At 44.0% G+C, this 27479-nt stretch overlaps 1 protein-coding gene across 3 annotated transcripts; it reads right to left on the bottom strand.

The window, feature by feature from the left end:
- Positions 1-606: 606 nt before the first annotated feature.
- Positions 607-25331, bottom strand: HMGN3 (high mobility group nucleosomal binding domain 3). Of its 3 annotated transcripts, none has more exons than XM_084514894.1 (6): positions 25183-25331; positions 11385-11435; positions 5527-5556; positions 4860-4907; positions 2448-2561; positions 607-2330 (listed from the first exon to the last, which is right to left on the bottom strand). In XM_084514894.1, exons 1-6 carry the CDS (start codon positions 25195-25197, stop codon positions 2199-2201), a joined length of 390 nt encoding a protein of 129 aa, XP_084371020.1. In that variant the 5' UTR covers positions 25198-25331; the 3' UTR covers positions 607-2198. The 3 variants fall into 3 exon arrangements, with proteins under 3 accessions (XP_084371020.1, XP_084371021.1, XP_084371022.1); XM_084514895.1 differs by having other exon boundaries at positions 607-1932; positions 25183-25330; XM_084514896.1 differs by having other exon boundaries at positions 607-1932; positions 2489-2561; positions 25183-25330.
- Between the last annotated feature and the right edge of the window lie 2148 nt (positions 25332-27479).

Genomic DNA, 27479 nt, shown 5'->3' with positions numbered 1-27479 from the left:
ACTCCACCTGGCTAGGTAAGATTAAGCAACTAATCCCTTAGTTCTCCACAAAAACTGGACTGAGTATAACGTCACAAAACCAATCCCCAGGAATGATAAACCCATAAATTGGCAAATGCTTGTAAAAAGCACCTTGATGATTATGTGAAAAAGTTCAGATGAAACTTCCCAAGACCATAGTGTTTAAGTTAACAGACTTTTCAACGGGGACGATCAGAAAGCAAATGAGAAGTACCGTGCAGGATTACTCAGTACATATCAGTGAAAAAAGATACTGACTTTCCTTCTGATTAGGCTACAAATTTTACTACAGCCCTCTACCTTCCTTATTTCCATTTTTTTTCCAAAACTAAGACCACAATGCAGCAAACAGACTCCTTTTATTTGGCGTTAGCAAGCCTAGCACAAGAGCAGCAGCAGTGCTTATCTCGATACCAATCTTAACTACTACTCTAGCTAGCATATAGCAATGGTATTTGTTTTTGTATTCAGTCTTAGCTTGTAACTTTTTAAAAATGATAGACAGGCTTAGGTTTTTTGTATGTTTGTTTGTTTTAAAAAAAGGCAACTGGAGATTTCTTCCCAAAGAATAAATAGAACACTAGGTCAAGCAACAGTCATTCATTTATTGACTTAAACAAGCAAGAAGTATCCTCAGACATAATGGCCACCACTTGAGCAATACAAATCAATACTACTGAAGAACAGGGAACATCTTTTTCTCTCACCCCTCCCATCCCAGAAGTAACAATAGAAATACCAGGGCCCCTAGAGAAAAGAGAAGGAGAAAAATTATAAAAGGCGCTTATAATGAGCTGCAGAGTTGAAACATGGATACTAAAAAATCATTAGCTACTCCACCACATCACCACAATCACCTCAAAAATAACTTTCATTGTTCCATTTCTACCAGGTAACAAATATATAGCGCTGTTTAACAGCGATTTCAATGTATTAACAACTGTCCTCAGCTGAAGCAGAACAGCAATTACTTGTTTATATTAAATTTGAGACTGCAGGTAGAAAGAAGTGTTGCCAGAGAATATGATGCAAGTCTTCTCTAGTTAATGAAAAGGGAGCAGGGGGAGAAACAAAGCTGATTTTAGCAGTTACTGCATGTCTGTAGCAATCGAGCAATTCATTCTCTGTTGATACTTCATTACAGACACGATATCCTGATAAGAGTACGTCAGCTCTACTCACCCTATGACAGAGTATCTGAAGAATGTACCTATAAAGTCGCTTAGGTTGCGGGCCACTGAAAATCCCAACCTGCTACTCCTGTGCGGGTATTTTTTTTTTCATCAGACACCATCAAAAAAGAAAATCCAAACAGACTGCATGCAAAACTATCGTTGCTATATCATTTCGTCTTCCTTGTAACAGCTGAAAATATGAGTAAGGCATTCCTCAGATTTAGAGAAAACATTAGGAGGCTGTAGTTTTGCAGGCAAGGAGACCTTTTATTTTAATCCATTAAAAGAACCCAAAATAGTCAGCAGGTGGCCACATCTATCCATGTTTCATTAAAATCACATAAACCCTAAGTACAAAAGCACCACTGATTATTGCTCTAGAAAAACTGCATGAAAAATTCAAATACGCACAGTAAAAACATCACCATATGCACAAGACTTAATTTCTTAAAGCAAGTGTATGGAATGCTGATCCAATTTTACACATACCTTGCAATATTAAGTTGATATTTATATTACTTGGCAACAATGGGAATTTCTAAAAGCACTGTTATGAGAAGGGAAATGTTCATATACAGTTTAATATGTCAACTATCATAGTCCTAAAAAAATTAGCATTTACAAAATACTTGATAAAAATATCTTTTAAAAGTTGTCCAAGAGGTACATAAAATCAACCCAAAATTTTCATGATATTTCATTCCTTCTTGTCACCTACAGATTCAGTTTTCTGAGCCTGTGGAGAAGAAAGAAAAATTAATTACTATAGTAAATTGCTGTTACATATGTATGAATACCCACCCTACTCTTACTCCTTCGATTTCTTATTTTTAAACAGCTCAATTTCAACCCTATGTCGATATTACATTCACACAAACAAAACAGGTACACTCACACGCTTCTCTTAATTCATTGGTCCCAGCTTTTCAAAAGCAATACAAGCCTTACCTGTCAGCTTCCATTGTTCATACTGAAAAGCACCACACCACTACCTGTTTCTATTCACTGCACACATGCAGAATGCTCTACCGTACCCTTAACTTTCACTGTTTCAATCTGCCCTTTTACTGACAGTGTGCTGGGTGGGGCACCTCTGGATGTTGAAACACTAACAGTTGAGCGAGAGATGCGAATCTGCAATAACATTATGGGCAATAAAAAGAAACATTATGAACATGCTATCAATGTCTGAAAGGCTGAATAATTAAAAAAGCACTGATTCAATCAGCAGGAGGTATGTGTGGAAAGTACCTCTTCAGCTTTATTTTCACCATTTTCAGATGGTGTAGTACCTTCCTTTGCAGCTTCTTGCTTTTCATCCTTCTTCCCTTTAGCACCTTTGTTGGCCTTTGTTCCAGGTTCCTTCTGACAGAAGATTAAAAACATGGGCACAGATGTTGCATGAATAGCCACAACTCTACATCTTTATCAAAAATCCTTCATATGAAGTACGAAGCAAATTCTAGCAAGCTGCTTGTGCTGGACTCAAACAGAAAACCAGCTAAACACCACCTGAAAAATTTATACCCAAAGTTAACCAGACTCCCTAAATTTCTAGAAAATTTACTTCTTTGTTGTTTCTCTTAATTCACTGGGATACAACAAAACCCTCGAACTATTTTGGTTGCACTGATTAAAAGCCAGAGGTATCTAAAATATCTGTATGAACAAATCCAATTATAATATATGGAAAGCTTATTTAGCCAAGCACAAACACCGCACTGCTTGTGCAGCAGCACTACAGTTTTGATTAACATGAAATAATAAATTAGATTAACAAAATTAAGCACTTTTGTTGGCTGTCCTTTTGTTGGTTTGGTAACATCTGTGATGTTCATTTCATGTCAATGAAAGAACCAACCAACACATGAGAAAGGCAAACTGATAAAATTCCATCTGCAGCAACACAAAGCAGAGAATTTATCAAAAGGAACTATCCTAACATCTACAGTTTCATTTGGAGATATGCTCTTGAACAATTCCTATGTTGAACCTACTTTTTGTTTTATTCCTTGCTTTCTGTATGTATTTATATTTGTGATCTCAGAGCAGTAGAAACATAGGATAAAGATAAAAACATAAGTAATGGGATAAAAATGTAAATCATGTTTGGCAGAGTATTTTTTTTCATTGGCAGCTAAAATAGTTCTGATAAACCCTGGGAATATCTTCCATGGCATCATTCGCTCCAAATTCTCCATGCAAAATGGCAACAGAAGCTGGGAGCAGGGATATTAAGGTCAGTTTCCCTTTGCATTGGAACATTTGCAGCCTTTCCAGAGAGGTCCCCATAAAGCATCGGGGCAAGGAGGAAGGGATGTCATTAATCCCAGCTACAGGAGAGCCTGAATTACTCCTTTCACTCTTGAGCTTCGATGTTACACAGCAGCTGCAATGCCCGAGATGCTTACTGGTGGTGTGTATCATCTTAACTCTTCAGCTACAAATGAATGAACTGAGGACTTAGTAAATCCGTACTTTGCAAGCTTTGAACAATAAAAGGGATGCTGAAGCTGTATTATCTTTAGTTGTTTATTAGCGGGGTCACAGCACACATTTGCTGCTTTTTGTTTTGGAGACCAAGATTAATATACTCCTTAAAATGTGATCTGGTCAGAACTTGAAAAAACAGACTACTGTACTAAAAAAAAAAAATAATAAAAAAAAAAAATACTTAGAGTTATGTTGAAAAGGAGTCCAGTTGCCTGAAATAAGCCTTGGATGTCAATGCAGCTTCACCTGACTCATTGCACCATGTTCATTTCGTAACACACACTGGAAGATACAGAACCTACCACATTCCCTTCCTTTCCCAGTGGCTCTTTTTAAGAGAGAAGCAGGACAGACTCAGCAAGGCATTGTTAGTATTTTAAGTTGCTAAGTTATATATAATGTGTTCAAAGCCATAGCTTTACTTTCACACACGGACTTCATATTCTGATACTTGCCCAGCTGAGATCCCAATACAAGGACTTGAAAAATGTAAGCGTGAGGAGTGCTGGACTGAGTTTCCAGCAGTATGTTTTTTTCTGATAAAGCAATTGTTCTTATTTAGCATTCCCCTTGGGCGCAAATAGATCTACAGTTTCTGAAGTACATGATTCACATGCTGAAATCCTGGAAAGGTATTTCAGACTCTAATAAGATTTTAATTTGACTGTAACTGACCTAGAAAACCCAAACCATTCAATTTAAATATATTTAATTTCACCTTTAATTATAATTGTGCATTCTCAGCAATTGCCAGGCTTCAAGAAGAGATAAGAGTATCTCACTATGAAATGAAGTACTGCCCCTCTAGACAACGAAACAGGATGGCATGCAGTAATCTCAAATCCTATTGTAGAAACCAAACCTGTAAATTTCAGGAAAGGTGTAGGAAAGGTGAAGAATGTTTTTGAAGTAGAAATTAACTACAAACTAACATAGTCTGCATATCAAACAGGCAAGACGTTTTGTTTGGGCCAGTAATGAGGCCAGGAAGGGGTGGAACAGAAAGAAAAGAATGATCTAATTTGTTTTTTCTTTGAGGGGAGAACTGGGAGGAGGGCAGGGGAGCTGATGCCTCTCACAAATACTCAGCGAATTCAACTGTTTGCAGTGCAAAAAGGGAGTGTACTTGCTTATTATTGGCTACAAGGATGGCAGCTGAAGTATATTTACCTTAGTGGTTTTCCTTGGCTTGGGTTCAGGTTTTGGTGGAGCAGGTTTCTAAAAAGACATTTTCAGTTGCATGATGTATTAAACACGTTACCAGAAGCCAGTAACCCAAGCTCCACGCAGCTTCCCCCCCCCCTTCCCTTACTTCCCACTCGTTACCGTGCACCTCGAAAAAGGCTGAAAAACCTTAGTGCACCTCCTCACCGTACACACACCTATTTTCTTTAGCTCACTCTAGGAGCTGAAAGCAGATCAAGGGTCATTTCAAGAGACAAACATGGAGATCAGAAGTAACTATTAAAAAAGGCCTATCAGATGTGCTCTAACAGAGAAGAGCAACTAAACCCAAGTACTAGTAGTGGCAGCGAATGAAGCCCTCAAAGGACAGCCTTTTCTCTTTCACAGACAAGTTGCACTTCCACAACTACCAGCCTGCAAAAGGACACTGAGTCAATACCGAATGTAGCACACGGCATTGCACTGAGGTGGGGAAATGCATCTTCTATCAGACTAACTTCCCAAACCCAAAAAAATGCAATTATCTTTAGCTGTAGAGTTCTTAAATACCTCTCAGCAAGAATTAAAATTGAATCAAGCAAAATGTAACAAACCTGATGGGGCTGAGAAAGCACTAGAAAAGTATACACCAAGGGCTGTCACAGATACTTACAGCTGACAATCTTGCTGATCGTCTCGTGGGCTACAGAAAAGGAAGAAAGGAGAAGACATTTTTATAGGCAAACAGCAAGCAGCATTCAAAGCAACGCAGTATCAGTCATGATGACAGCATAAAACACGCCCCTGCCGAAATACCCATCTATTGCCAAACACAATTCAGGGTGTCCTCATCTTGGAGGACCCAAATTTTAAAAGGACAAAGTGATGCGTAATTCCTGACAAATTTTCCTCTAAATCTACTCTCAATATGGTGAAATACTATTTTCCCCCTATTTTACAAGTACTACTGAGGCTGTTGCTGCACTCTGAAAGGTTCACAAATACATTACGTGTGCCTACCTGTGCAGAGGACACTGAATCTTTCTCAAAAATACTTGAATTTCGTAAATACTTAGAATGATGTTTCTGTAATTTATTAGATGTTATTTGTAATAGCCAGTAAGAAAGACTATCTGATACACAGCAGAATAAAGATAACGTCCTTCCCTAGAGGATATCGGAGCCCTAAAATTTCAAAAAGAAAAAAAAAAAAAAGAGGGGTGCCCTCACTTCCACATCACCCCCCGCACTCAATCCAGGAGTGCATATGACGAGGCATACAAAGGCAGCTGCAGAATCACAGGGAAAATGAATTCTATTTAAACATAATTCTAAAAAGGACAGAAGAACGTCAAATATTGTGCTTTTCTTCCTTCATCACCTCCCTTATTAATCTTTATTTCATTCTGTTCTTTCTTATAAGTTTACCACTGAAGATGAGTTAAGTCTTCAAAGCATCTGTAAGCTCACTGGTTTGCTAACAATATTTTCTGAAATCATTAAAACAGATGAACCCACGATCCAGTTACACAGCATGGTTAGCAAACACGCTTAAAGTTTGGCCTGTATCATAAAACTGGAATCGCACTTGTAATCAAAATAAAGAGACAGCTCAACTGCAACAAATATCCTGTGTAACACAGCTGAAACAGTGAATCAAAAACACCTTTTTAATTATGCATTAAGCATTTAAGTTGAGATGAAAAACCACGGCTCCACATATCTCTTGCAACAGAAAAAAAGCTGTTGTTTATGTCTGAAGAATGCAGGAGTTTGTATTCAATGGAGCCGTTTAACCACCCTTTGTGGAAAGCAGTAGTGAAAACTTCAGATCTGGGTTCAGCAAAACAGAAGTCTTAGCAAAAAACCACCTAGTGATATTTTCAGCTATTAAACATTTATGCATCTTTTACAAAAAAACAAAAACAAAAACATAAACCTCTCTTTTCTTATAAACAAGTCTGTTTCACAACTGATGATTTCTATCCCTCAACGTTTGGGCATCAAAATGTTGTGTCAGCATTTGCGTTTCAAAAGACACTGTGCTTTTCTACACAAATGATAACCTCCCCCACGTTCCCCACCTGTGCCAGCTCCATCACTGGTTTCATGTATGTTCTGCATTGCTATGAGGAACTCAGCACAAGCCGTCCAGCTCCTTTAAAGATGCCTGAATGCCCGACTGGTACATCACTTTAATGCTCATGCAGAGTTTGTATGTATGCTGTGTTATCTGCCTATAAGGAGGTAATCAGAGTCAAGTCAAAGGCCAGATTTTAATATCATTTGGGAACTTTTTTCCCCATTCAAACAGCTGTACTAAGACAGGAACAATGCTTACCCAGCTGTCTGTTTGACACTGGTCCACCAGCAAACACCCTTGGAAAGAGCCTATGCAATGGAGCAGACAGAGCAACCAACACTTTGCACTTTCCTACTGCTCCAGCTTCTGGCAATCTACATGTGCAAACTTTCCAACCTGGATGTTACATATACACCACACGTTTAAAAGCCCCCAAGGGACATTTTTTCCATAAACTTGTCTCAGAAGCCAGTGAACTCATTGGTGCTTTCAGTTTCCATAACATCCCGCAGCAATGAGTTCCATAATGGGGTTATAATGCTGTGTGGAAAAGAAAAAGTAGAGTCTCCACTCTTTGTGGCCTTTCCTCTAAACTTGCTTGGCTTCTTACTTGCACTATATCCCTCTGGTTCTCAGGTTACTAACTGCCTTTCTCTGTGCACCTGACGATTTTATCCCCTCTTATATGAGGAGTCCAGAATCCCAGACCATCCGCTGGAACCCACTGAAAAGCTGCTCCACACCCTCTGTATGTGCCGCTGTACTTCGTGTGCTTTTCTTTCTATCCTTCTTAAGGAAGAGCCAGGAGAACTTCATTTTGTAGTTTGCATCTGGGTGCCCAACAAAGTAATCTTGTGATACGCTGATGTTTCCCACTCTGTCCTCCGGTATTTGTCCCACATTCTGTTTACTTCGTGATGAGAACCGCTGTTGTCTAACAACTGCTCGCAGTGATTCCATAATCGCTCTCCTGATTACCAGCTGATTTGGTGCCAATCACTGCCATCTTCTCCTTGCCACGTGAATTAATTCACATCTCTCCATACCGAGTTACCACCACTTACATTTTATCACCTAGTTATCAGTGACATTACATCCTTCTCAGTCTCACTTCTAAATTTTTCTGATCATGTTTTATAAAGTTTGTCATTTCTCCACTACTCCCTCTCCTACATTATTTAATGAATATATTCAGCAACACAAGCTTAAGCACAAATCTTAACACTCCACTGATAATTCTCCTCCAGTATGAAAATTAGCTATTGTGAATAGCTATATTATGAAATATAGCTATAGCTATATGTCCTACTTTCTTCTCATACCTTTATTTGTTATCAGTTGTTTGGAATACCTTCCTTTTAATCCATGCAAGCTTCGTTTCTTGAAGAAACGGGTTGGGGATCCTTATCCAAAATGTTCTTTACATGTAAGCAGGCTGTAGCAATCAGTATGCCAGCATTTATGCACCTGTTGCCTTTTACAAACAACTCAGCTGTGTGAAGTATAACCTCTTTGCAAAATTGGTGTTGGCTCCCTCATTATGCTATATAAATTATTATACATTTGTCTACATGCAGGCATTGTAGCGTTAATTTTTCTTTATATTATTTTACTAGTTTTCCAAGTCAGACTTACAGCCTTCATTTTCCAGAATCCCTTATCTAAAGTCTTGGGAGCATTTCATTACCTTCAGTTGCCCTGGTACCGGGGCCAAGCAGTAAAAGTTACGTCCCACACATAAAAGTTTGGCAATTTCACATTTGGGTGCTGGTGAATACAGCCAGGCTGCCTAGATCTCATTCTGACTCAATTCAAGAACATCCTCCAGATACTGCACCCATGGGAAGTGACCCCACTGTGAGCACCTCGGTAGGAATTACCCACAGCAGGGGTTTCGTTACTGTACTTCAGCTTCACATTTGGCTTGCTGGAGGGTTTGCTCCTTCCCTCATTATTTTCCGTCTTTATAGAAACACCTTTAAAAATGATAAATTTCCTTTAATTTGCTGTTAAGCCATTCTGACTGGGAGGGCTTTTGAAGAATAGCATGCTCTTCTGCGAGCCTCTAGCATGGTGTATCACATAGCCTCTCTGCCACCTGCAACCATTAAACCTTTTAGCTGCTCCTTTTAATAGGCTATCATTTTTAAGAAAATTCCCTTTCTTGATATCAAAACTTACCATCGTGGAGTTTATTTGGACTTACATTCCTGCAAGGATGACGAACCTGAATATATTATAGCCACAACTACAGATTAGTTCTCTGCTAACTGTCTTTTTAACTAACTCTTACAATACTACTGAAGAGCATCAAGGACTTATTATCCTTTTATTGGCCCTTTGATTTGTTCCTCCAGGAAGCAAGCACTTACAGTTTTAACTTGGTTTTTGCCTTTGTAGTGCCATCCTGTGCCTCTTACCAAATCTCTGAAGGGTAAGTGAGATCTCCATTAACACTATTGCTGTCCTCAGAACCTCTCTGATGTCCCTTAACATCCCATTGACACTTTTATTATTGTGGCCAAACGATAGCGGGCCCAGTTTCTACACTATATACACCCCATTAACGCAGGGCTTGGCAACCCCCAAAGGACTCAGCTGTAGTTACTGATTTCTCTATTAATCTAGAGAAATATTAAAGACAAGTGAGGCATGTAACAATTCCATCCCATCTCTAATGCCATGTAGTTCTCCAACCTGGATATTTTGGGCCCCAACAAGTTTCCATTACCTACTGATGCCCTCATTTAAAACTAGCGGGTCCAAGTTGCCCAGATTTCGATGGGCAGTTCTTACTATGCAAGTTTGTTGCCTGCTCTCACAGGGGTGACTTAAGCAGAGCTTTATTTCTCAATACTGCTCTTTGACTTTTCAGATGTCAACCTCTATGGCTTCTGTGCCATCTCCCTCCCCATCCCACTGCCCAGGAGCACTGACTTCACCCTACGTACTCTCTAACTATTTTAAACAGCACATCTGAAGGAGACTGACAAGTTCTTCAGACCTCCTCAATGCCATCCGTATGGGTCTGTTTTGGTTCAGATTGAAGCCACCCTTTCTGCACACATGCCACCCATTCCAAGAGCTCCCACAGTTTCTAAACTAATTCTTTCAACTATGCTCCTCACTCACCCACTGAGAGCTACAGGTATGTCTATTGAGAAGGTATTCTTTTTTTCCTCCCCTCCTGTAGCATCATCAGCCACTATTATCTTGACTGAAGACTACTCTAAGAGCACTCGCATTTCAGAGCAAGCAGGCTCTCTCTAGAGAACCTGTATATTTCTGTAAGCTTCTTGGTCCTCCTTTATGTAAGCAATCAGCTCTCAAACTTTTAGGGGAAGGAACCTTACATTTCTGTCCCTTGAAGAAGTAATATTTAAACTGGGACAGAGAAAACCATTAATTCAGAGCAAAAAAGATTATATTTTTACGATGATTTAGTCAGCCTTTTCATATTTTGTGAAAGAGAAACTAATTGGTCTTGGAGAAAATTTCATAGGAAGATACTGAGATACCAAAACCCATTCTTCTCAGACTTCCTTCCCAGTTATTATTTTTTTTTAAGGAGCTCATTATAATCGCTCCTATTGTTTGAATATTTTGACATTTTCTTCGCATCTTTTTTTCTGCTGGATTGACCAGCAACCAACTTCTCAAGGCAGAAAATGTGAAACTTCATTTGACTTCTTCCCAAGGATTTACAAGAAGAGCAATTAAGGTTTAGCTCATTTGAATCTTCACCCGTCGGGTCCTGATTTAACTTCGTCTGCTTCAAAAGATGACAATCTAAGAAAACAAATCCCCTTATTATCTTAGCCCCTCCTTTTAAAAAAAAAAAAAAAATCACGTTAAGGCCTGTGACAGACGAACTCCAGCAAACCTCGCTGTAGTGGTCAAGCCACCACCTGCTGCTTCCTTGCCTTTTCTGTCTGAAGTTGCTGTGCCCTTAAAGCGAATTCAGACAAAGAAAACACACAAATGTGTCAGCTGCTCCAGGTCAGAGCCTGGTATCTGAATTCAAGACACCCTTCCATCAGGCACTTCAGCTAAGAATAGCTTTGATGGAGCGTGGCTGAGGTGCGTGTATTAACCCTCTTCTGCCAACTCACTAGAGACAGCAACACAAATCAAGGCAGTGACACCCCCCGCTGCTGCATTACCAGAGCTTATCTATAAAAGCCCTAAATGGTTCTGAAATGTATTCTGTGTATCGGTTAAGTCCTATGAGACCTCAGTGCACCAAAACAAACTATGCCCAAAAAAGCTACAAACGTGGATCGCTGCTGGTTTCAAGCAAACTGTCTTTACTCGCACTGAAAACACCTCACCAGAAGTGGCAGAGCGATTCGTAGCCTTCTGATACGCAAGACCACAGATCTCCAGTTAAAGAAATACATGCCAAAATGAATTAAAAGAAAAAAAAAATAAAAAGGAAATATACTTGCCTCTTGTTTAGTTACTTTTGCTGCATCCTTGCCTTCAGCACCCTCTGGAGACTAAAAGAAAATATTAAGTCAGTGCTTTTATTACAGACTTAAAAGCATCCAAGCAACAGCAAACAAAATTATGGTGAAGACGTTTCTTTCTGTACATTGCAGCAACTTCAGGAAGCCTGGTACGGGCACCATCGTACCAAAGCCATTCTCGATTTTCCAAGCAGAACACCAGGACTGATCATCCCCAGGTACACGTGTACCACACAGCGTCCCCCAGTGATCCCCGCAGCCAATTAACCAAAGCACCTGCAGGCTCCCCTGGGAGCTTCACCTAATCAGCAGCTGGCAGCGCAACAGTATGAACTGGAAGCCTGAGGTTTGCTCTTCTCGGGCTTCTGAAATCCCCAAGAAACTTCACATGTTTCTTCCCAAACAGGAACTTCACTGGTAATGAGATGAGGCGAACCAAAAAAGCCCAGCATTACTGAAATGAGTGATTTCTTTATCTGATTTGCTCCTTTTGTGCCTCAGGCTCACTCAGCTGGAAGTTTGAACAGTATTTTCCCCTCATCTCCTCTCCACCATCAAAACAGCAAAAATCGGTAAAACACCAAGACTTCTGCAGGAAAGCCAGGGACAAACATCTTTCTTTGTAAGAACAAAGCCTCAACCTGGCCACTGTTGTCTGCCAGAGGTACCAAAGAAACATTAGTTAAACCGCTGCTAGAAATCCAGCTTCTGCTCTTCATTTACAGCCCAAGATGCATTACTTTACATTTTGCAAATGACAAGGTTTCCACCTAGATGCAAGCAATTCATGGAAAGCCAGCACATGACAGCAGCTGGAGAACTACGAGAAAGGAATGGGTTTAAAAAGGGCATTTAACAGGCAATTTGGTAGCCCTTCTGCTTTTCAGTCAGTAAAGGAGCAGGCTAGGTACCTTCTCCTTTCTCCTCCCAATTCCCCCCTTACACACACATGGTTTTGACACAATTCCTTGGAGTTACGCAGGTTGGAGCAGAGAAAAGGACGGGCGGGTTGGCAGCAGCTGCCCACTGCCTTCTCCTGTCCCTGGGCACTAATGTATTTACAGAAAGACACTCTGCAACTCCCCACTCGAAAATAAAATGTGGCTTTGTTACTCGGTGCTCTCCAGCCAGAAGCGAGGCATGCCACAAGAGCAGCTGGGTTAAAAAAAGCCGAGGAGCGACCGTCTGAGCAGCTAGCAAACAGCAGGAAGTTGAGCAGCACCGAGCGGGGTAGAGCAACTCAGAATAGCAACAGTCAGGCATCCAAAATGGAGCCTGGCTGCTCCCCCAGCTCCTGCAGCCTCGCCGGCCTCCCGCAGGACTGCTTCAGGTTTGCATTCCTAAAAGCCTCTCGGCTTGGTTATGAAAGAGGTGCCACGGCTCGCTGGTGTGATGCTGGGAGCATGAAGAGCCGTAAGCAAAACGCAAACGAGCAGCTCCACGAGCAGCCACCAGCAGCCTTGCTCCTACAACTTCCCTCTTCGGCGCACAACATGGTGCGAGATTCCTCACAGCCTTCCCGGCGCTCATCAAGTCCTAACATCTGTTTCTCCTGTCTGAATTTTCTCAAGTCTTCACAAACTTGCGCTGCACCCTTTCTGCTATGGGGAACTCAAATAGCATCCTTCCTGCGCTGGGCACCTATTTATATATGAAACCTGTGAGAGAATGTCTCATCTTCTCCTCACGGGGGCCAAGAGGCTTGAGATTTATAGGGGCAGGGACAGAAAGGCGGCATGATTCATTTCCTTTGGAAGCCAGGCTGAAAAACTCCCCGTAAACTGAATGAAACCGATTCACACCCCACAATCAGGCTGTTTTACACCGTTTCACTTTTAGGAGCTTTGAAACAGGGCTAAATCCTCACCAGCCAGCACTGTCACATGCTAGTAGTCTTGCAGTAATCGCCCGGGAGCAAACTCTCATCCCACAACATCGTATAGTTAAGGCACAGCAATTTACCCCATTATCTCCAGCACCACCGAAAGACACGTCCACCTTCCTGACAGATGGGGCAGGGTGTTTTTAGATGTCAGTATTATTGCTTGACGACAGATTTTAAAAACGGCTCATGAGGCTAACCACAGAAAAAAGAAAAGTGAAGTTATATTAAAATACCCTTAACGCAGCCACAACCGCTGTACAGCGCTACGACACGTTACGTAACAGCCTGATTAAGCTAGCTAATTAGCCCAAAATTCCTTCTGAGGAAAATCCAAGAGCGATCCTGAAGGCCGAGAGCTTTCCTCCACGGAGGGAGGTGCACAGGAGCCACCCGGGAGGCGCGGGCAAGCAGCGCGGGGTTGCACCAGGCTCCCATTTCCACGCTGGCGCCGGTGCCTCCCCGCTGCGCTCGCCCTCCCAGGGCCTCGCCTCCCCAGGAGGCTGGCAGAGCCACGGGGGGGGGCCGTGTCGCCACTGAGGTAATCGATCCGGCTGAAAAATAGCCTGCTGCTTCAACGAGTACATAAATATTATAAATACAGATACAGATTATAAGTATGGAGCCCCCCCCAGCCCGCTCCAGTGAGCTCGTTTGGCTGCGCAGCTGCACAAACAATTGAGGCAGGGCAATGGGCAACAGCCAAGTGGCACGGGCAGTTGCGAGCAGCCCGGGATCCATAGGCTGGCAGACCCCAAAAAGTTGTCAGATAGGGCTACAACGTAATTGCTAAAGGAGGAACAGAAGCCTGTTTTCCCCTCTGTGAGCCCTGCTCGGGCATTCCAGCCTGACGTGGATCTTCGTGCTAGTTTCCACAGCGCTTTCTCCTCTCCCTTGGGATCAGAGATTCGGATGTGAACAGATCTGAGCCAAGCGCAGCTCCCAAACCACTTGGCATGCCACAGGCAGTGGCAGCCTGCACTCGTATCTGGGAGTCACGGGGCTTTTACATAGAAACCACCAAAACCTTCAGCTCCGTGTCCCAGCTCTTGCCCTTTCTGCTGGTGCCAAACCACCAAAGGAACCCTGGTTTTGTCCTCTTGGCACGTGGCTCACCGTGTTTCACCCCGGGCACATTAAAACGTGCCCTGGTTACCGTGCCTTGCCCTGCAAACTGCCCAGGGAGGGAACCATCCACACGGTGAATTTGGTGAAGCAAAATCAAGACCACAGCTGGCGCTGAACAGCAGAGAAGGGCACAGCACAGCCTCGGTGATTCCCCAGCCGCAGCCCCTCGCACGCCCACGTTACGCGCATAAAGCAGCCTCTGTAGGCCTGCTGCATCTGACTCTGCGTGGATGCCTACGAGACGAGGCAGATAATAAAAGAAACAACCGATAAGGCCCAGATAATGGTGAATTATTTTTTTCCACTCGCAGAGGTACAGAGAAGGCACGGCAAAGGAGCTGACTGGCTAACTATAAATATGCTTTTGACATTTAATCTAACGGCAAGTTTTAGGTTCAGATGACCACACATTGTGTCATGCCTCCATCTGCACTATGTAGTGGCAATACAATTGGAGACGAAGCTGCAGCTAAGCTTCACGAGCTCTGTCAGATCTGCACAACTTTTATACCACCAGGTTAACCTGCAAGGCTGTGTGCGAGATTCCCCGTGCCTAGCAGCAATCAGTTGGATTTTGTGGTGGGGTTGGTTTGGGATTTTTTTGGCCTTCTCTTCCTTAAGCTACAACTTAGAAAATGGTTTTGTAAAGATTGGGAAAAATATATATATATATTAATAAATTACTGGGAGTATTCAGAAGAAAAAAAAGGTAAAGGAATATTGAAATTGAACTTATTTACACACACAAAGTTCTTGCATTTCACCAGCTGTGAAGTATGCACAAGAACTGGTGTTTCCACACACCACCACAATACGGTGGTGCCTGCAATGCCAACACCATTACAGAACTGTTGAGTTGAAAAGAGAAAACTAGATAACTGTTTTAAGAAAACATGTAAAAGAACAAACTGACCAATTTCCTTTGTTGTTGTTCTAAAGGCTGCTTACCTGGTGGAGACGCTTTTTCTCCTTTTTAATTCTCTTATTGAAATCCTGCAACATAAGCAGGATTTAATGGGGGACACAGTAACCTGTGGTAGTGAAGTTATTGTTGTTCATTTGAGAGATCCAAAGGTGCGTGTTTGAACCTGCAGTGACCAGCTTCAGGATAAACACTTCATACATAACTGAGTGGGTTGCACTATCGTAAAGGAGAGCACACTAAAGGCACGAAAAGTGAGAATGCAAGAACGTGAGAAGTAACAGTTGGCACAGAAGGTGGCTTATAAAATGCAACAGATCATTCATTCCGGGAAGGATCCTGTTACTAGCTGACAATACCTCAGCTCTGGTGGGACAGAAATTAGTCCTTTCATACCCTTGCATAAAGCAGGTACCAATTTCATAGTAATTACCAGCTTAAGGAGTTCGAAAGGCAGAAAGCCTTCACCATCCTACCACATGAGCACTCTCTGTAGTGTTTCCTCCCTTCTTTGCAAGCTGTTTTGCTCAGCCACACCTCAATGCACTGCCTGCGATGGGATTTGCCTGTGGATACTTTCCTGGCTCGCTGTTCTAGCTGTGATTTCCATGACGTAATGCTTTGGTCATTCCCTCCAACAACTTTTTTCACCAACCAAAACATGATAAAAGCTTGCAACAAAACCACCGTAGAAAAAAAATAAAAGACATCATATCGAGCCCTAAGCCTTTTATTATTTTTTTTTTTTTGGGGGGGTGGGGGGTGATACTGCAATGTTTTCCTAAAATTTCCACTCCCCTTACTTCCCTGTGAACAGAGCTCTGCTATAGCCTAAATTTAATTCAATGAATTGTTTCCCCATACATGCAAGACCTTCTAATTATTTCTGTCTTCACAGCAGCTCTGAATTTCGTGCCATTTCATAAATGTAATTAAAATGCTGTTTGCTTCTTGTTTTAGATTAACAGAGACTCTGCGGGTTGACTAATTTAACACCAACCACCTCCTGCACCATCCTTCTAGCCATTGTTTCCTCCTTCAGCTCCTCCAGGATCTTATCATTAACCTTTGTTTATAGCTGGTTCTTTGATCTGCTCGCAGCTGATACAACTATGCTCATTGCCAAGGAAATCTGAATGAACTCTGCAAGCGGAATTAAATCACCCTATTAAATGCTTTAAGAAATCAGGTATTCTTCCTACTGCACTCCTTCATTTCTTCTTTTCTACAACAAGCCTGACCCTGGTTTAAAAAAAATAAAATGCCATTAATGTCAAAAACGGGTAATTCTGCCAGAACCATGAAGTACAGAATAAATCTGTTTAGTGGTTTCATTTTGTAAATACTTATCCAGACTGACATGTCTTGCACTCTTCCAAAACTCTTAGATTTTATATATATATAAAATATTTTTTTCAGTTTTTGCTTTTTAAAATGAGAGTTCCACTATGTAGATTCGACTTCGGAGGTGGGGGTATATTTATACATTATTTATATAATCTATATCTGCACACATATATATGTGCATACAAACATATGTAGATATAAGTTATTCATATGCATAATCTGTGCAAACTTTGTATGTGTGTATATACTTACATATATAAATAAAATCTTGATTCTGTACAGGGGGAGGCTGGGAGCTGCACGTTCCTAAAGCTTGTCAAGAAATATTTATAAAGCTCTAAAACATGCGTGACACAGAAACTCCCTCCTGCTCCAGACACCAAATTGGCGAATTACATTTTGCTACTTGTGTTAAATCAAACACTTATTCCTTACTTTAAAAAAAAAAAGTTTAAATACTTATTCTTTAAATCTATATAATATTTAATCTTTTCTGTTAAGAAGCATTACAACATTACAACGAAATACTATACAAGACATCATTTTTAGAATATTAATGTCTTTATTTGTGTCTACTACGAGCAGAATATTTAATTTTCTAATCCTTTGGGGGAGAATGTTGTTGGATCATGAAGTTCTGAAAACACAAACCGTACTTAAAAGTTTAAATATAAGGAAGGCCATTAATATCCCCTGGTATTAATGTGCTAGTAGGAAAAAAATGAGTGAAAAAACAGTTCCTGATCAAAATCTCTGTTCTTCATTAGAAATTCAAGCCAAACAGAATAAAGATGCATTGCATTTTCAAAGAATATGTGAGAAAATAAGAATACAGGCTGCCTGGATATAATCAAAATCACTAGGCTCAGAAAACAAAACAAGCACATTTTATTAAATTCCTTAACTTTCAAACAGTTAAATTCTGCGAGCTTTATTCTTTTCCAGAGCAGACAGGCGAGACAGAAAACAATTTAGGCCTGGGGTATTTCTAGATATCCCAAACCTGCCAGAAAAAGTACTTTTTCTTCATTGTAGATAGAGGCCTTGCTGCTCCCACTGAATGGGAATGGCAATGATTGACCAATATAATTTAAACCACACTGAAATTTGATGGCACACTTTGCAAGTCTCACAACTGGCTTGGCTTCTTGTTTTTACACCATTTACTTGAAGGGTTATATGACTAGGACAACGGACTGAAAAAAAACAGGGACAAGACATTCCAAATTTGTCTTCCCTCAAGTCAGGTTTGGTAATGGGCCATTTTCTACCTGTAACAGAGCGAAGGAGTTTTCAGAGGTAGCAGCTCAGATCTTAAAAACAGCAGTGTAACTTAAAACAGTTATTCCTTATTCCTTCCTTATTCAAATAATTCGCTGTGTTTTAAAAAATGCCCAGCAGCCACGGGAGCAGTGAGCAGAGCTCATCTATCTGAAGTCATCCAGCCTCCCCTGAACTCCAGACCCGAGAATTCAGCTTGGTAGTGTGTAAATTCCTGTCTCAATATTTGCTTAGCAACTTTACTGCCACCATAAAATAAAAAGGCAGATTCAAAGAATATGATGGATGATATTCAACCACTAATAATAATATTTCTCCGGCCTTTCAAAGCTGGTGCCAGTTCTGCAAGTGGGATGGAGCTGATTGACTCATGCAAGTCTACACGCACAGCTGGAGCTTTTAAAACCTTAAAGGCCAGGTTTTGAAATCACCCGTGTCTAAATGGAACTGATCAGGCCTGCAAAGGAAAACAGCACCAAATACTTCTGGAAAAATATGTAAGAAATTTTAAAAAAAGATTAATTTATGCAACTATTTTTAATAGCATAACTGATTCTCAAAAATAGCCACCTCTGACAAAGAGATATACCATGAATGACAGAAGAAAGGTGTATAATTCCTCTCCTCCCACAGGATGTAACTGTGATAAAAACAAGAGAAATGCAGAGAAGAGCCTTTGTTGGTTTTGTTGGGACTGAGAGGTGCCACAGAGCATCAGGCACCTCGGAGCTGACAGCAGCAGGGCCCCAAGTAAGGCACACATGGTGCCATGCCCCTGACCCACCAGCCCCTTTTGTCCCAGGAATGTTTCCAACTGGGGTTGACAAGAGCATCGCCCTACTACAGAAAGGAGAGCTCCACAGACAACCTAAATACATTTCAAAAGAAGATAAACCAAGGGGCTAAGGCTGAGAGGAGGAGGCAGGTGGGATACGAAAGGATGCGGCAGTGACAAAGGATGTTCCCACTATGAACAGCACCAACACCTCTCCTTAACTCTGCCTGAGAGGAACAGAAGAGCGCAGAAGTAAACGTCAGCAGCCACTCGACTTCCAGCCATGGGAGCACCCTCTGCTGCTGCTAACTCAGCACTAGGACAACAGAGAAATCTGGGTGGGAAGAGCTGACATACCTACACAGTCCCAGCGAGGCTGGTGTTGATGGGAACGCGCACGATCTTTCTGTGCAGACAGATCCGAACACTCCTGGGGAATTGCCTTCTATATTTGCAGCTTCCACTGTTACCAAGCACACCCACTCTTTACTACAGGAAGACAGGAGCGGTATCTCCGAGCTACAGGAGTAATTAATTGAAAATTGGTCACCAAGGGACACCGAGGGAAGAAAATAACCAAACAAGCCCAGCGCATCTTTTTCCATAGCAGTTCCGGGATACGACCTGACCGCCGAGTTGTTCTGAGGAGCAATGCCTAATGAATTAAGGAACACCCCTCTACGTACCCTAATGTAGGGGCTCGGGGACAGCCAGAGGAAGGCTGGCTGTGGCTGTGCTCTGCTGAGCGCCTGGCTGGCAGCAGCAGCCACGGTGCTGGGGAGAGTTCTGCACATCCCCGCCAGACAGCCAGCTTCCTCTTCGTGCCAGCCTCTGGGAAGTCACAGCAGCAGCATGGCCCGCCTCAAAACTACCTCAAATGTGCACGATGGCCCACAGTTTAAATCCAGGTAAGGAGACGAACGGGTGTCTGGAACTGCTTCTTCGGTCTGGATACAGCCACCCAAAAAGTCTGTCAAACTGCAGCCCGACCCGTGAAGTCCCGCAGCGCCAGTTTTGCTGATGGTAAAACTGAAACAGGAGGACCTTACTTCTGAATGCTGCCAGTTGCTCATTCCCAGCCCTACTCCCTCCTAAGGGGTTATCACACATTCGTTGCACCATCATGTAGCACCTCGAAACTAAAATGATCCAAGGAAAAAAAAGAATTTAAGGGCACGTTCACATCTGTTCAGTAAGCAAGCTCTAAGAGGATCACAGCCTGCAACTTAAGTCCAGTGCCCGAAAACACCTTTTTGGCTAACGGACCATGGGAGAAATCACCATTTTACCTGAGCTTGGTTTACAAAGAGAGATGCTAACTTCCAACAAGAGCTGTGATCTGGTTAGCTTACACCCTGCACTAAAGGCACACTTGCACCGAGTAAAATTCAACTTCATACAACTTCTCTGAAACAAGGATACGTCTTGGTACACAGCAGTTCTACCTACTGCTTGGGTATAAAACAGCAGAGAAACTAAAAGTTTTTCTAGTAAGATAAAGGAAAAGCAGCACTAAACTGCATGGCATATACCAGCTACATCCAGATACATACACAGGACTTCTTTATTTTTTATTAAAAAAAAAAAAAAAACACAACTTAATGCTGATAATTCTAGAATGCAAAATAATACCAACATCCTGGCCAGATCACACAATAACAACAACCCCACTGGCTTGTTGAACTACCATCAAGCTTATTTTTGATTTCCCTTACAAGCATCACTAGGTACTTCCCTAAAATCCATGTGCTCAACAAGATGACTTGCATCTGCTTAGTTTTGGCATAGAAGGTGATGGGTTATAAAGTAGACTGTGTCACTGGCTGCACCTCATCAGACAACATGCTTCAACGCACGGAACAGCATTACAAATGGCTTTTAATTCAGGGAAAAAACAAGAACGTTGAGGGTGCCCATTCATTAATTCCAGTTGTACTTCAGTGTGGTCAAAGAAGAAAATTCCTATACGTTGTAACCAATTGTTATTAAATGGGTCAGATTTTTACAGAATTGCATAAAGCAATCAGAAGCATTTTAGATCTATAAAAACTCGGTCGATGAGTTTATAATCACCATAATTCTAAAAAAAAAAAAAAAAAACAAACAGTCATAGCTAAAATTACATTAATAGCTCTTTTAAGCTTTTTAATATAAACCACGGACAAATATATGTTGCATGTATTTAACAGCCCTGTAATATTATTTATGGCAATGTGGCACAGCAGCATTATTCAAGAATGGCTTTTCAGTGCCAGTCAACACTGCTACACTGCACTACATCTAAATGTACCATATGCAGATAAAACCATGATCCTTCCTGCTTGTTTTTTATATGAAAAATGTAGGTTCTTCGAGTCGGTCAAGGCCAATCAGCAATTTTGTTTTGCTTTAAATACATCAGGGTTTGAAATCATCAGTGGTTACAAATTTATTACTAGCGCTACAATCTCTAAAATTGAAAAGCCATAACAAAACAGCCTTTTCCCAAGTATTACAAGAATCCTGCAGTCTTAGCACGCTCTGGCACCTCTGTTCTGTTTGCCTTGGTTGAATCTAAGTGTGTCCCTGACCGCACAGCAAACGTTGTGCCTGTGCCTGCAAAGGGTGCCCAAGGCAGAAGCCCACCCAAGGACTCTGCTGGCACGTTAGGCAGGAGGTTTTTTTGTAATTGGGGTACCTCAGCGACACGGATCCAAAGAGGCTTTTTCTGATGTTGTTTATCCTGATTTCCAGCAGTTACTGGACGACCTAAGATTGATCCAAGGCAAAAAATGGAGCAGAAACTACCTTTGCAGAGCTCTGACTTCTTAGTCCCCATGCAGCAGAGGGAGAAAGGAGGAAGTGGTCAACACAAAACACAGGGGGAATTTGGGGAGAGAACGGGAGGGGGTAGCAGACAAGACATTAAGGATCTGCTGCTGACTCCCTTTGCCCTTGTAATGTGTAACCAACCTCCCGATCATGACACAGACCAGAGAATTCCCCCATCCCATGCCCTGCTGTGTTTGAGGATGAACCCAAAAGTGCCTCTGCTACAGACCAGCAGCTTCCAAGCCCAACACGGGGCACTTTGACCATCAAGGTGCGAGTCCCAGGGGCATTGCTGGAGCTTCTGCCTTGTCAACTCTGTTTTGAAGTTCCTTGGCACAGTCTGATGCACGCCTGGAGTATGAATACCTGGAAAGCGACAGGAATTAGAGCCCTACAGCCCTTGAGTGTACTTCTCACTGCTGCACTACGAACACAAGCTCGCCTACTGCTTTTGCCACAAGACCTACACCTCCCCCTGCACACCGAGCAGTGACAGCAGGATCAGAGCCCCAGCAAACCAAGCTGTCATCTGCAGGACCCTTGGCTTCATTAGCTAATTGGCGTTAATCACAAGTTGCTCCCACACTTCAGAGAACTGGTTACTATTTGAAAGTTCCTCAGTTTCTGTGTGCTTACCGTAAGGCAGGACGACAAATTTGGAGAAGTAACAACTGCACCACTCAGAGCTCATTAAGAAACCATCACTTCAGACATCTTAAACTGAGAATCCAAGGTGAGGGGACCATTCCAACACTTTCTCCCTTTATTTCTGTGCCCCGTTTCCCTACCAGCAGGGCAGGAACACATTCCTCTTTGAATACCCACAACATCACAGAAACAGAAATTCAAACATGATGAAGTATTTCACAAAGAGCACAGAGGTTAGGTCCAGAGGAAAAAACACCGGCGAAATCTAACAGCTCTAGTCCAGTACATGTGAGAACCTGCATTTAAACCCAAGGATTAGAAGACACATTGAGTAGACACCTGGTTGGCAAAAGAAGTAGGAAAGTAAGAGTCCTGCAGAAAAAATGATTGCTGGATCATGTAACTAAGAGCATTACAATGGGCCAAGCCCAAAGCATGGCACCTTCTCACTTCTACTGAAGCAGCAGCATTCCAACCCAAATATTCAGAAGTTTTCGGTTTCTACAGACTAGCTGGGCATATTTACTGACTTTAGAGAAAAGGACTTTGCATATCGGAACAGGAACCTGCCCCAGATGTTCCCCACTACGTTTTCACAGCTTCTGCAGTACAGTCGATGCTAACATCCTTGACTACAAGGGAGCAAATAGTTTACAGAAGCAGCAAATTAGATCACAGCGTTTTTATTTGCTCTGAAGCCACAGCAACATTCAAAGATGTTATCCAAAACAAGGCATCAGAAGAAAAAGTTGGAACTAGCCCTCCCACCTGATCCAGCTCTAAATGTTTTCAAAACAGCCTGTGAAGCGTAGGTCGTGTTGCTTGGGGCCGGATTAGAGACCAAGTCGCATCATCCTGGAGCGTGGCCCCAGCTCTGCACGGGATGGGTCCCGCCTGGCCTGGTCACACCCCTGAGGTGGTGCACGCGCTGCTGAGAGGTGTGAGCACTGCTCACCTCCGTGACGATGACACCAGAGCCTGCGCACGTGGGTGGGTGGGTGGGTGTGTGTGACCACACGGCGGCTCTCCTCGCCACCAGGCACAGGACGGCTCCTCGTTCTTCCATGCCTAATGCAGAGATGTTTTTACCGGGGCGGTTTCAAGGTCAAGGAGTTTTCCAATATGACCCAAGAGCTAATTCCAGTTCGACAGGCAACAGAACAAGGGGAAACACCCCCGACCGTGCCAAGGCATTCGCTGCTATCGATACCTCAACAAGCCTTCTGGTTCATCCCACACTGGCACACCTTGTGAAAGGCCACGCTCACGCCACAACATGTTATTACAACAGGCAAAGCGCGCAGAAATCTGACAGGAAGAGTCCAGAGTTCAACCTCCTTTTGTTGTAGTGCAGCACTCAACACCGTCTGAACACACGGTAAGCTCTCCAGTCTCCCCACAAACCTCAACCTGCTAGCGATACACCAAGCCCTGACGCCACGGCCCTGCAGAGGACAGGCAGCCCAGTGCAGTCACTCACCACATCCACCAACAGCGCCGTGCCAGACACTCAGCCACTCGCTGAAGTTTACGTAGAGATGCAAACTTTGTTCAGAGACGGACAGAAGAGCAGAAGAAAAAAAAAAAAAAAAAAAGACCAGCCAGTTGAGGTAACCAAGGCATACGCAAAAGCAGGCGTGAGCAGCAGCAAGCCCTTTCTGCGATATTATTTATTTACTTATCCACAAAACTATGAAGTTTTCTCATTTTGTTTTTTGGGGTTTATCACCCAATCAACGTTCTGGTATCGGCAGTTTTTTTTCCAAGCTAAAAATTTTGTTTTGAGAGCAGAATTTGTGATTAGCTGATGGCTCTCTGTCCAGGTGGGAGCTGACTGATGAAACTGCTCAGCTGCTGCTGTACCACTGACTTCTCACTCCGTGGATGTTACTCTGGAAGAAAACTGACCACTGCGGAACACTTCAGCAATTCCACTTTTCTCAAAAGTGTTGTTCAAACGCTTCCTGGACCCAGAGCTTCCCAAAACTGGTATTTTATGCACAATCTTAAAATGCAAACGCTCGCCTGTGCGGTACGAAGTAAATCACAATTTACCGAGTAAGCTTTGTCTCCATCGCTTTGACAACACGCGTAAATTTTTTTTAATAGTCTTCTAAAAACAAGCCATGCTCTCATGGACCTACTATCCAAAGATAAAGTTTCTCTTGACAAACACTTCGCCACGGGCAGCAAAAAAACCTCCACGAGCGACTTCAACCCTGCTCCCCGCTCGGAAGGGCAGCCTGACACATTCCCACCGACCTAGTGCAGAAGGGCAAAGGACCCGGGGCGGGAGGGCTGCCAGGTCCCCAGAGTCGCCCCAAGACCTCCAATTGTCACCTCCTCCCCCGTGGCAGGCACTGGGGGCCGTGGGGAAGGGACAGAGGAAGGAAAAGCGCTGGGGGCTGGCTGCCACCGAGGCGAGGCATGCCAAGGGAGGCCACCAGCCCCACACGGCTGGCTGGGAGCGAGCTCTGTCTGCTTGCTGGGGCTCGGGGTGCTCCAGCAGCACGCTATGTCTCTCAGCAGCAGCACAGCACAGGGCTGGGGGGCACCTCCATCCCCCCACCTGTGGCTGGGCAGCACCAGGGGAGGCCGCGGGTCACCTTATTTTAGGGGCCAGGCCCCCAGATCCCAAAACCAGCATGGGGGGGGGAGGCAAATCCCGCAGCACCACGGCGCCGGCAGCCCCCCAGCCGCGGCCCCTCGGCTCGGGAGGCCGGGGGGGGGCCGGCAGCGGGTACATACGGGTCTGCGGGTCGGCTCTAACATGGCTCGCCGCCTCCTCCTCCTCCTCCTCCTCCTCCTCTTCCTCCTTCCCCACACACCCGGACCCCGCGGCCGGGCCCCCCCCCACACCCCCCTCACCCCTCAGCCTCATCCCAGGCCCGGAGCTGCCCCCGCCGCCCCCTTCCACCCCCCAGCCCCCAACCGCCGCCGGGAGAGGAGCGGGGCGGGCCGGGGAGGCCGGCGGGGCCGTTACCTTTCTCTTCGGCATGCTGCCCGCCGGCGCTGAGGCGACCCAAGCGGCGAGCGCGGCTCCGCCCGGCGCTGAGGGCTCTGCCCGCGGCTCTGCCCGCTGCCCGCCGCCCCCGGCGGACCCCCCACCGGCGGGGGGCGGGCGGAACGGGGCAGCCCCGCCCGCTGATTGGCTGCGCCGCTCCCGCCCCGGCGGGAGCGGGCGAATCAGGGGCGGCCCGCGCGGGTCAGAGGCCGGCGGGGCGGGAGCGGCAGCGCGCGCGGGGACCGTTGGGGACGCGGCCCTGAGGGGAGCTCCCCCCCTCCACCCCCCGCCCCTCACCCACAGGGAGGTCCCCTCAGGGTGATGGCCGCGGCGTGGCTCGGCCCCGTTTAATTGCCCTTCGCTTTCTCCTTCCCCCGGTTGCGGCTTCTCTTCCTCCCTTGAAACCCGCCGCAGCCCCGTCCCCGTCGTAGCCGCTCTCCCCTTTCAGCCCCCGGGCTGATTTCCAGTGTGGGTCCCCCCCCCAGCTCCTCCAGGGCTGTGGGGGCGCCTCACGGTCCCCGTTCAACCGCCAGCGACGCCACACAGCGAGGGGAACAACACAGCCACAGCACAGGCTGCACGGTCAGCCAAGTTAGGCTGCCAACAAGCACTTCTCAAAATACAATTTTAATAAAGAATATAATTTTAATGCAAAAATAAAGAGAAGTCCCATGAGCTGGATACCACACGATCCCCCGAGCACCTGCTGGAGCAGCAGGACCGAGCCCCCTGTGCAGAGCTCGGTCACCCACAGGGATGTGGCAGCCAGAGGCCTTGGGCTCTTACCTGAGGGGACTGAAGCCCGTACCTCTTGTTCTGCTATAGTGTTATTTTGACAACAAGCTAGAGGATCTCAGAACTAGGAAGGATTAGATTCTCCTGCTGATGTTGTTGGAACAGCTTTGTATTGATTTGCTGGGCCAGAAAGCCTGTTGCTCCCTGTGAAGCGTGTACACCACCAAGCTATAGTCACCGCTGCCTGGTTCATACTGCCTTCGTACATTTAAGTACCTGATGGGAGCAACATAGTTCCATGTAGAAGGACTGAACAGCACACACTTCATCAGGAGGTAACTATGTGAGACAAGGATTGAGTCCAGTCTTACGCGGTGTAACATCTAAATATTAATTAACACAGGAAGGAAATGAGTCAGGATGGCTCCATAGCTTAACCTTTCCCTGCTCCTTTTCTCACCTAATCTCCAGGATTTGTCCCGTGCATCTTTAGTTATTTGTGGATGATGGTATCAATCCCTACAGCTTCCATTCAGGAAGAGAAACCAGAGCTAGGCCTCCATTAATCCAGATGAAAATTGAGAGAACTGCATGCAACCGTAGTAATGAGCATAACTGTAATATTTTCTCCTGTGCCACACACACACAAAAAAAATCTGTATTAAGCACACATCTAATTCCGTACCATTCCAAAACTTTGGATGAACAAATTAAAAATTCTGGCCACCTCGCCGACTGCCTTCCTCCTCATTTAGTTCTTGGTTGATCTTGTCCTGCTGCTTTTAGACTCACTGGATAATTCAGGTTGGAAGAGACCTCAGGAGGTCACCGAGTACAACCCTCTGCTCAGCTAGACCCAGTAGCTGAGGGCCTCATCAAGTTTTGAAGAAGATAAAATTTCTCTCAGCAACCCACACCGGGTCTTCACATCTTTCCCTGCTTACCCATAAGTTCAATTCTAAAACCATTCCACCTCCATTCCACAGCCACTCACTCCCGTTTCTTTAAACTTTTCAGCTAGCAGAAAGGTGTAGAAGCCTGGGAAAAGGAAGAAAGTCCAGTAGACTTGAGGGGGTAATTTTTTTCTGGCTTTGGAGGAAAAGGAGAAGCAATCCTGTTGACATCATTGTTATAATTAGCTAAAACTAATGAGCAATGTGAAGAAAATGTGAAATTTTAGCTGCAATAAATGAAAGAACTAGGAGCTGACAAGTTATTTGCAGATGGTTTTCTTCCTCCATTGAACCAAGCTCAGGTCCGATGGAAACATTGCAATTTGGGATAAAATCACTCAGGAAATACGCTGCTCTGTAGAACAGTCTGGAAGAGAAAAAAAACGTTAATATGTAGGTTTTCAATTGAATCCCAAACCCTTCCAGTAGGGAGAATGCTCTCTTTCAGCATGTAATGAAAAATTCTGTACTATAGATGTAGGCCGTAGTAGAAAAGCCACATTTTTTGTCATCACAGAAATTAGTTTATAGCTTATTTTAACTTCACAGCTATTACTATTTAGTAACAACTACTTAGGAAGTGCACAG

The sequence above is a fragment of the Aythya ferina genome (genome assembly GCF_964211825.1).
Source record: "Aythya ferina genome assembly, chromosome: 3".
NCBI lineage: Eukaryota > Metazoa > Chordata > Aves > Anseriformes > Anatidae > Aythya > Aythya ferina.
Note: the sequence above shows the minus strand (reverse complement) of the source record. Positions and strands in the feature narration are given on the sequence as shown.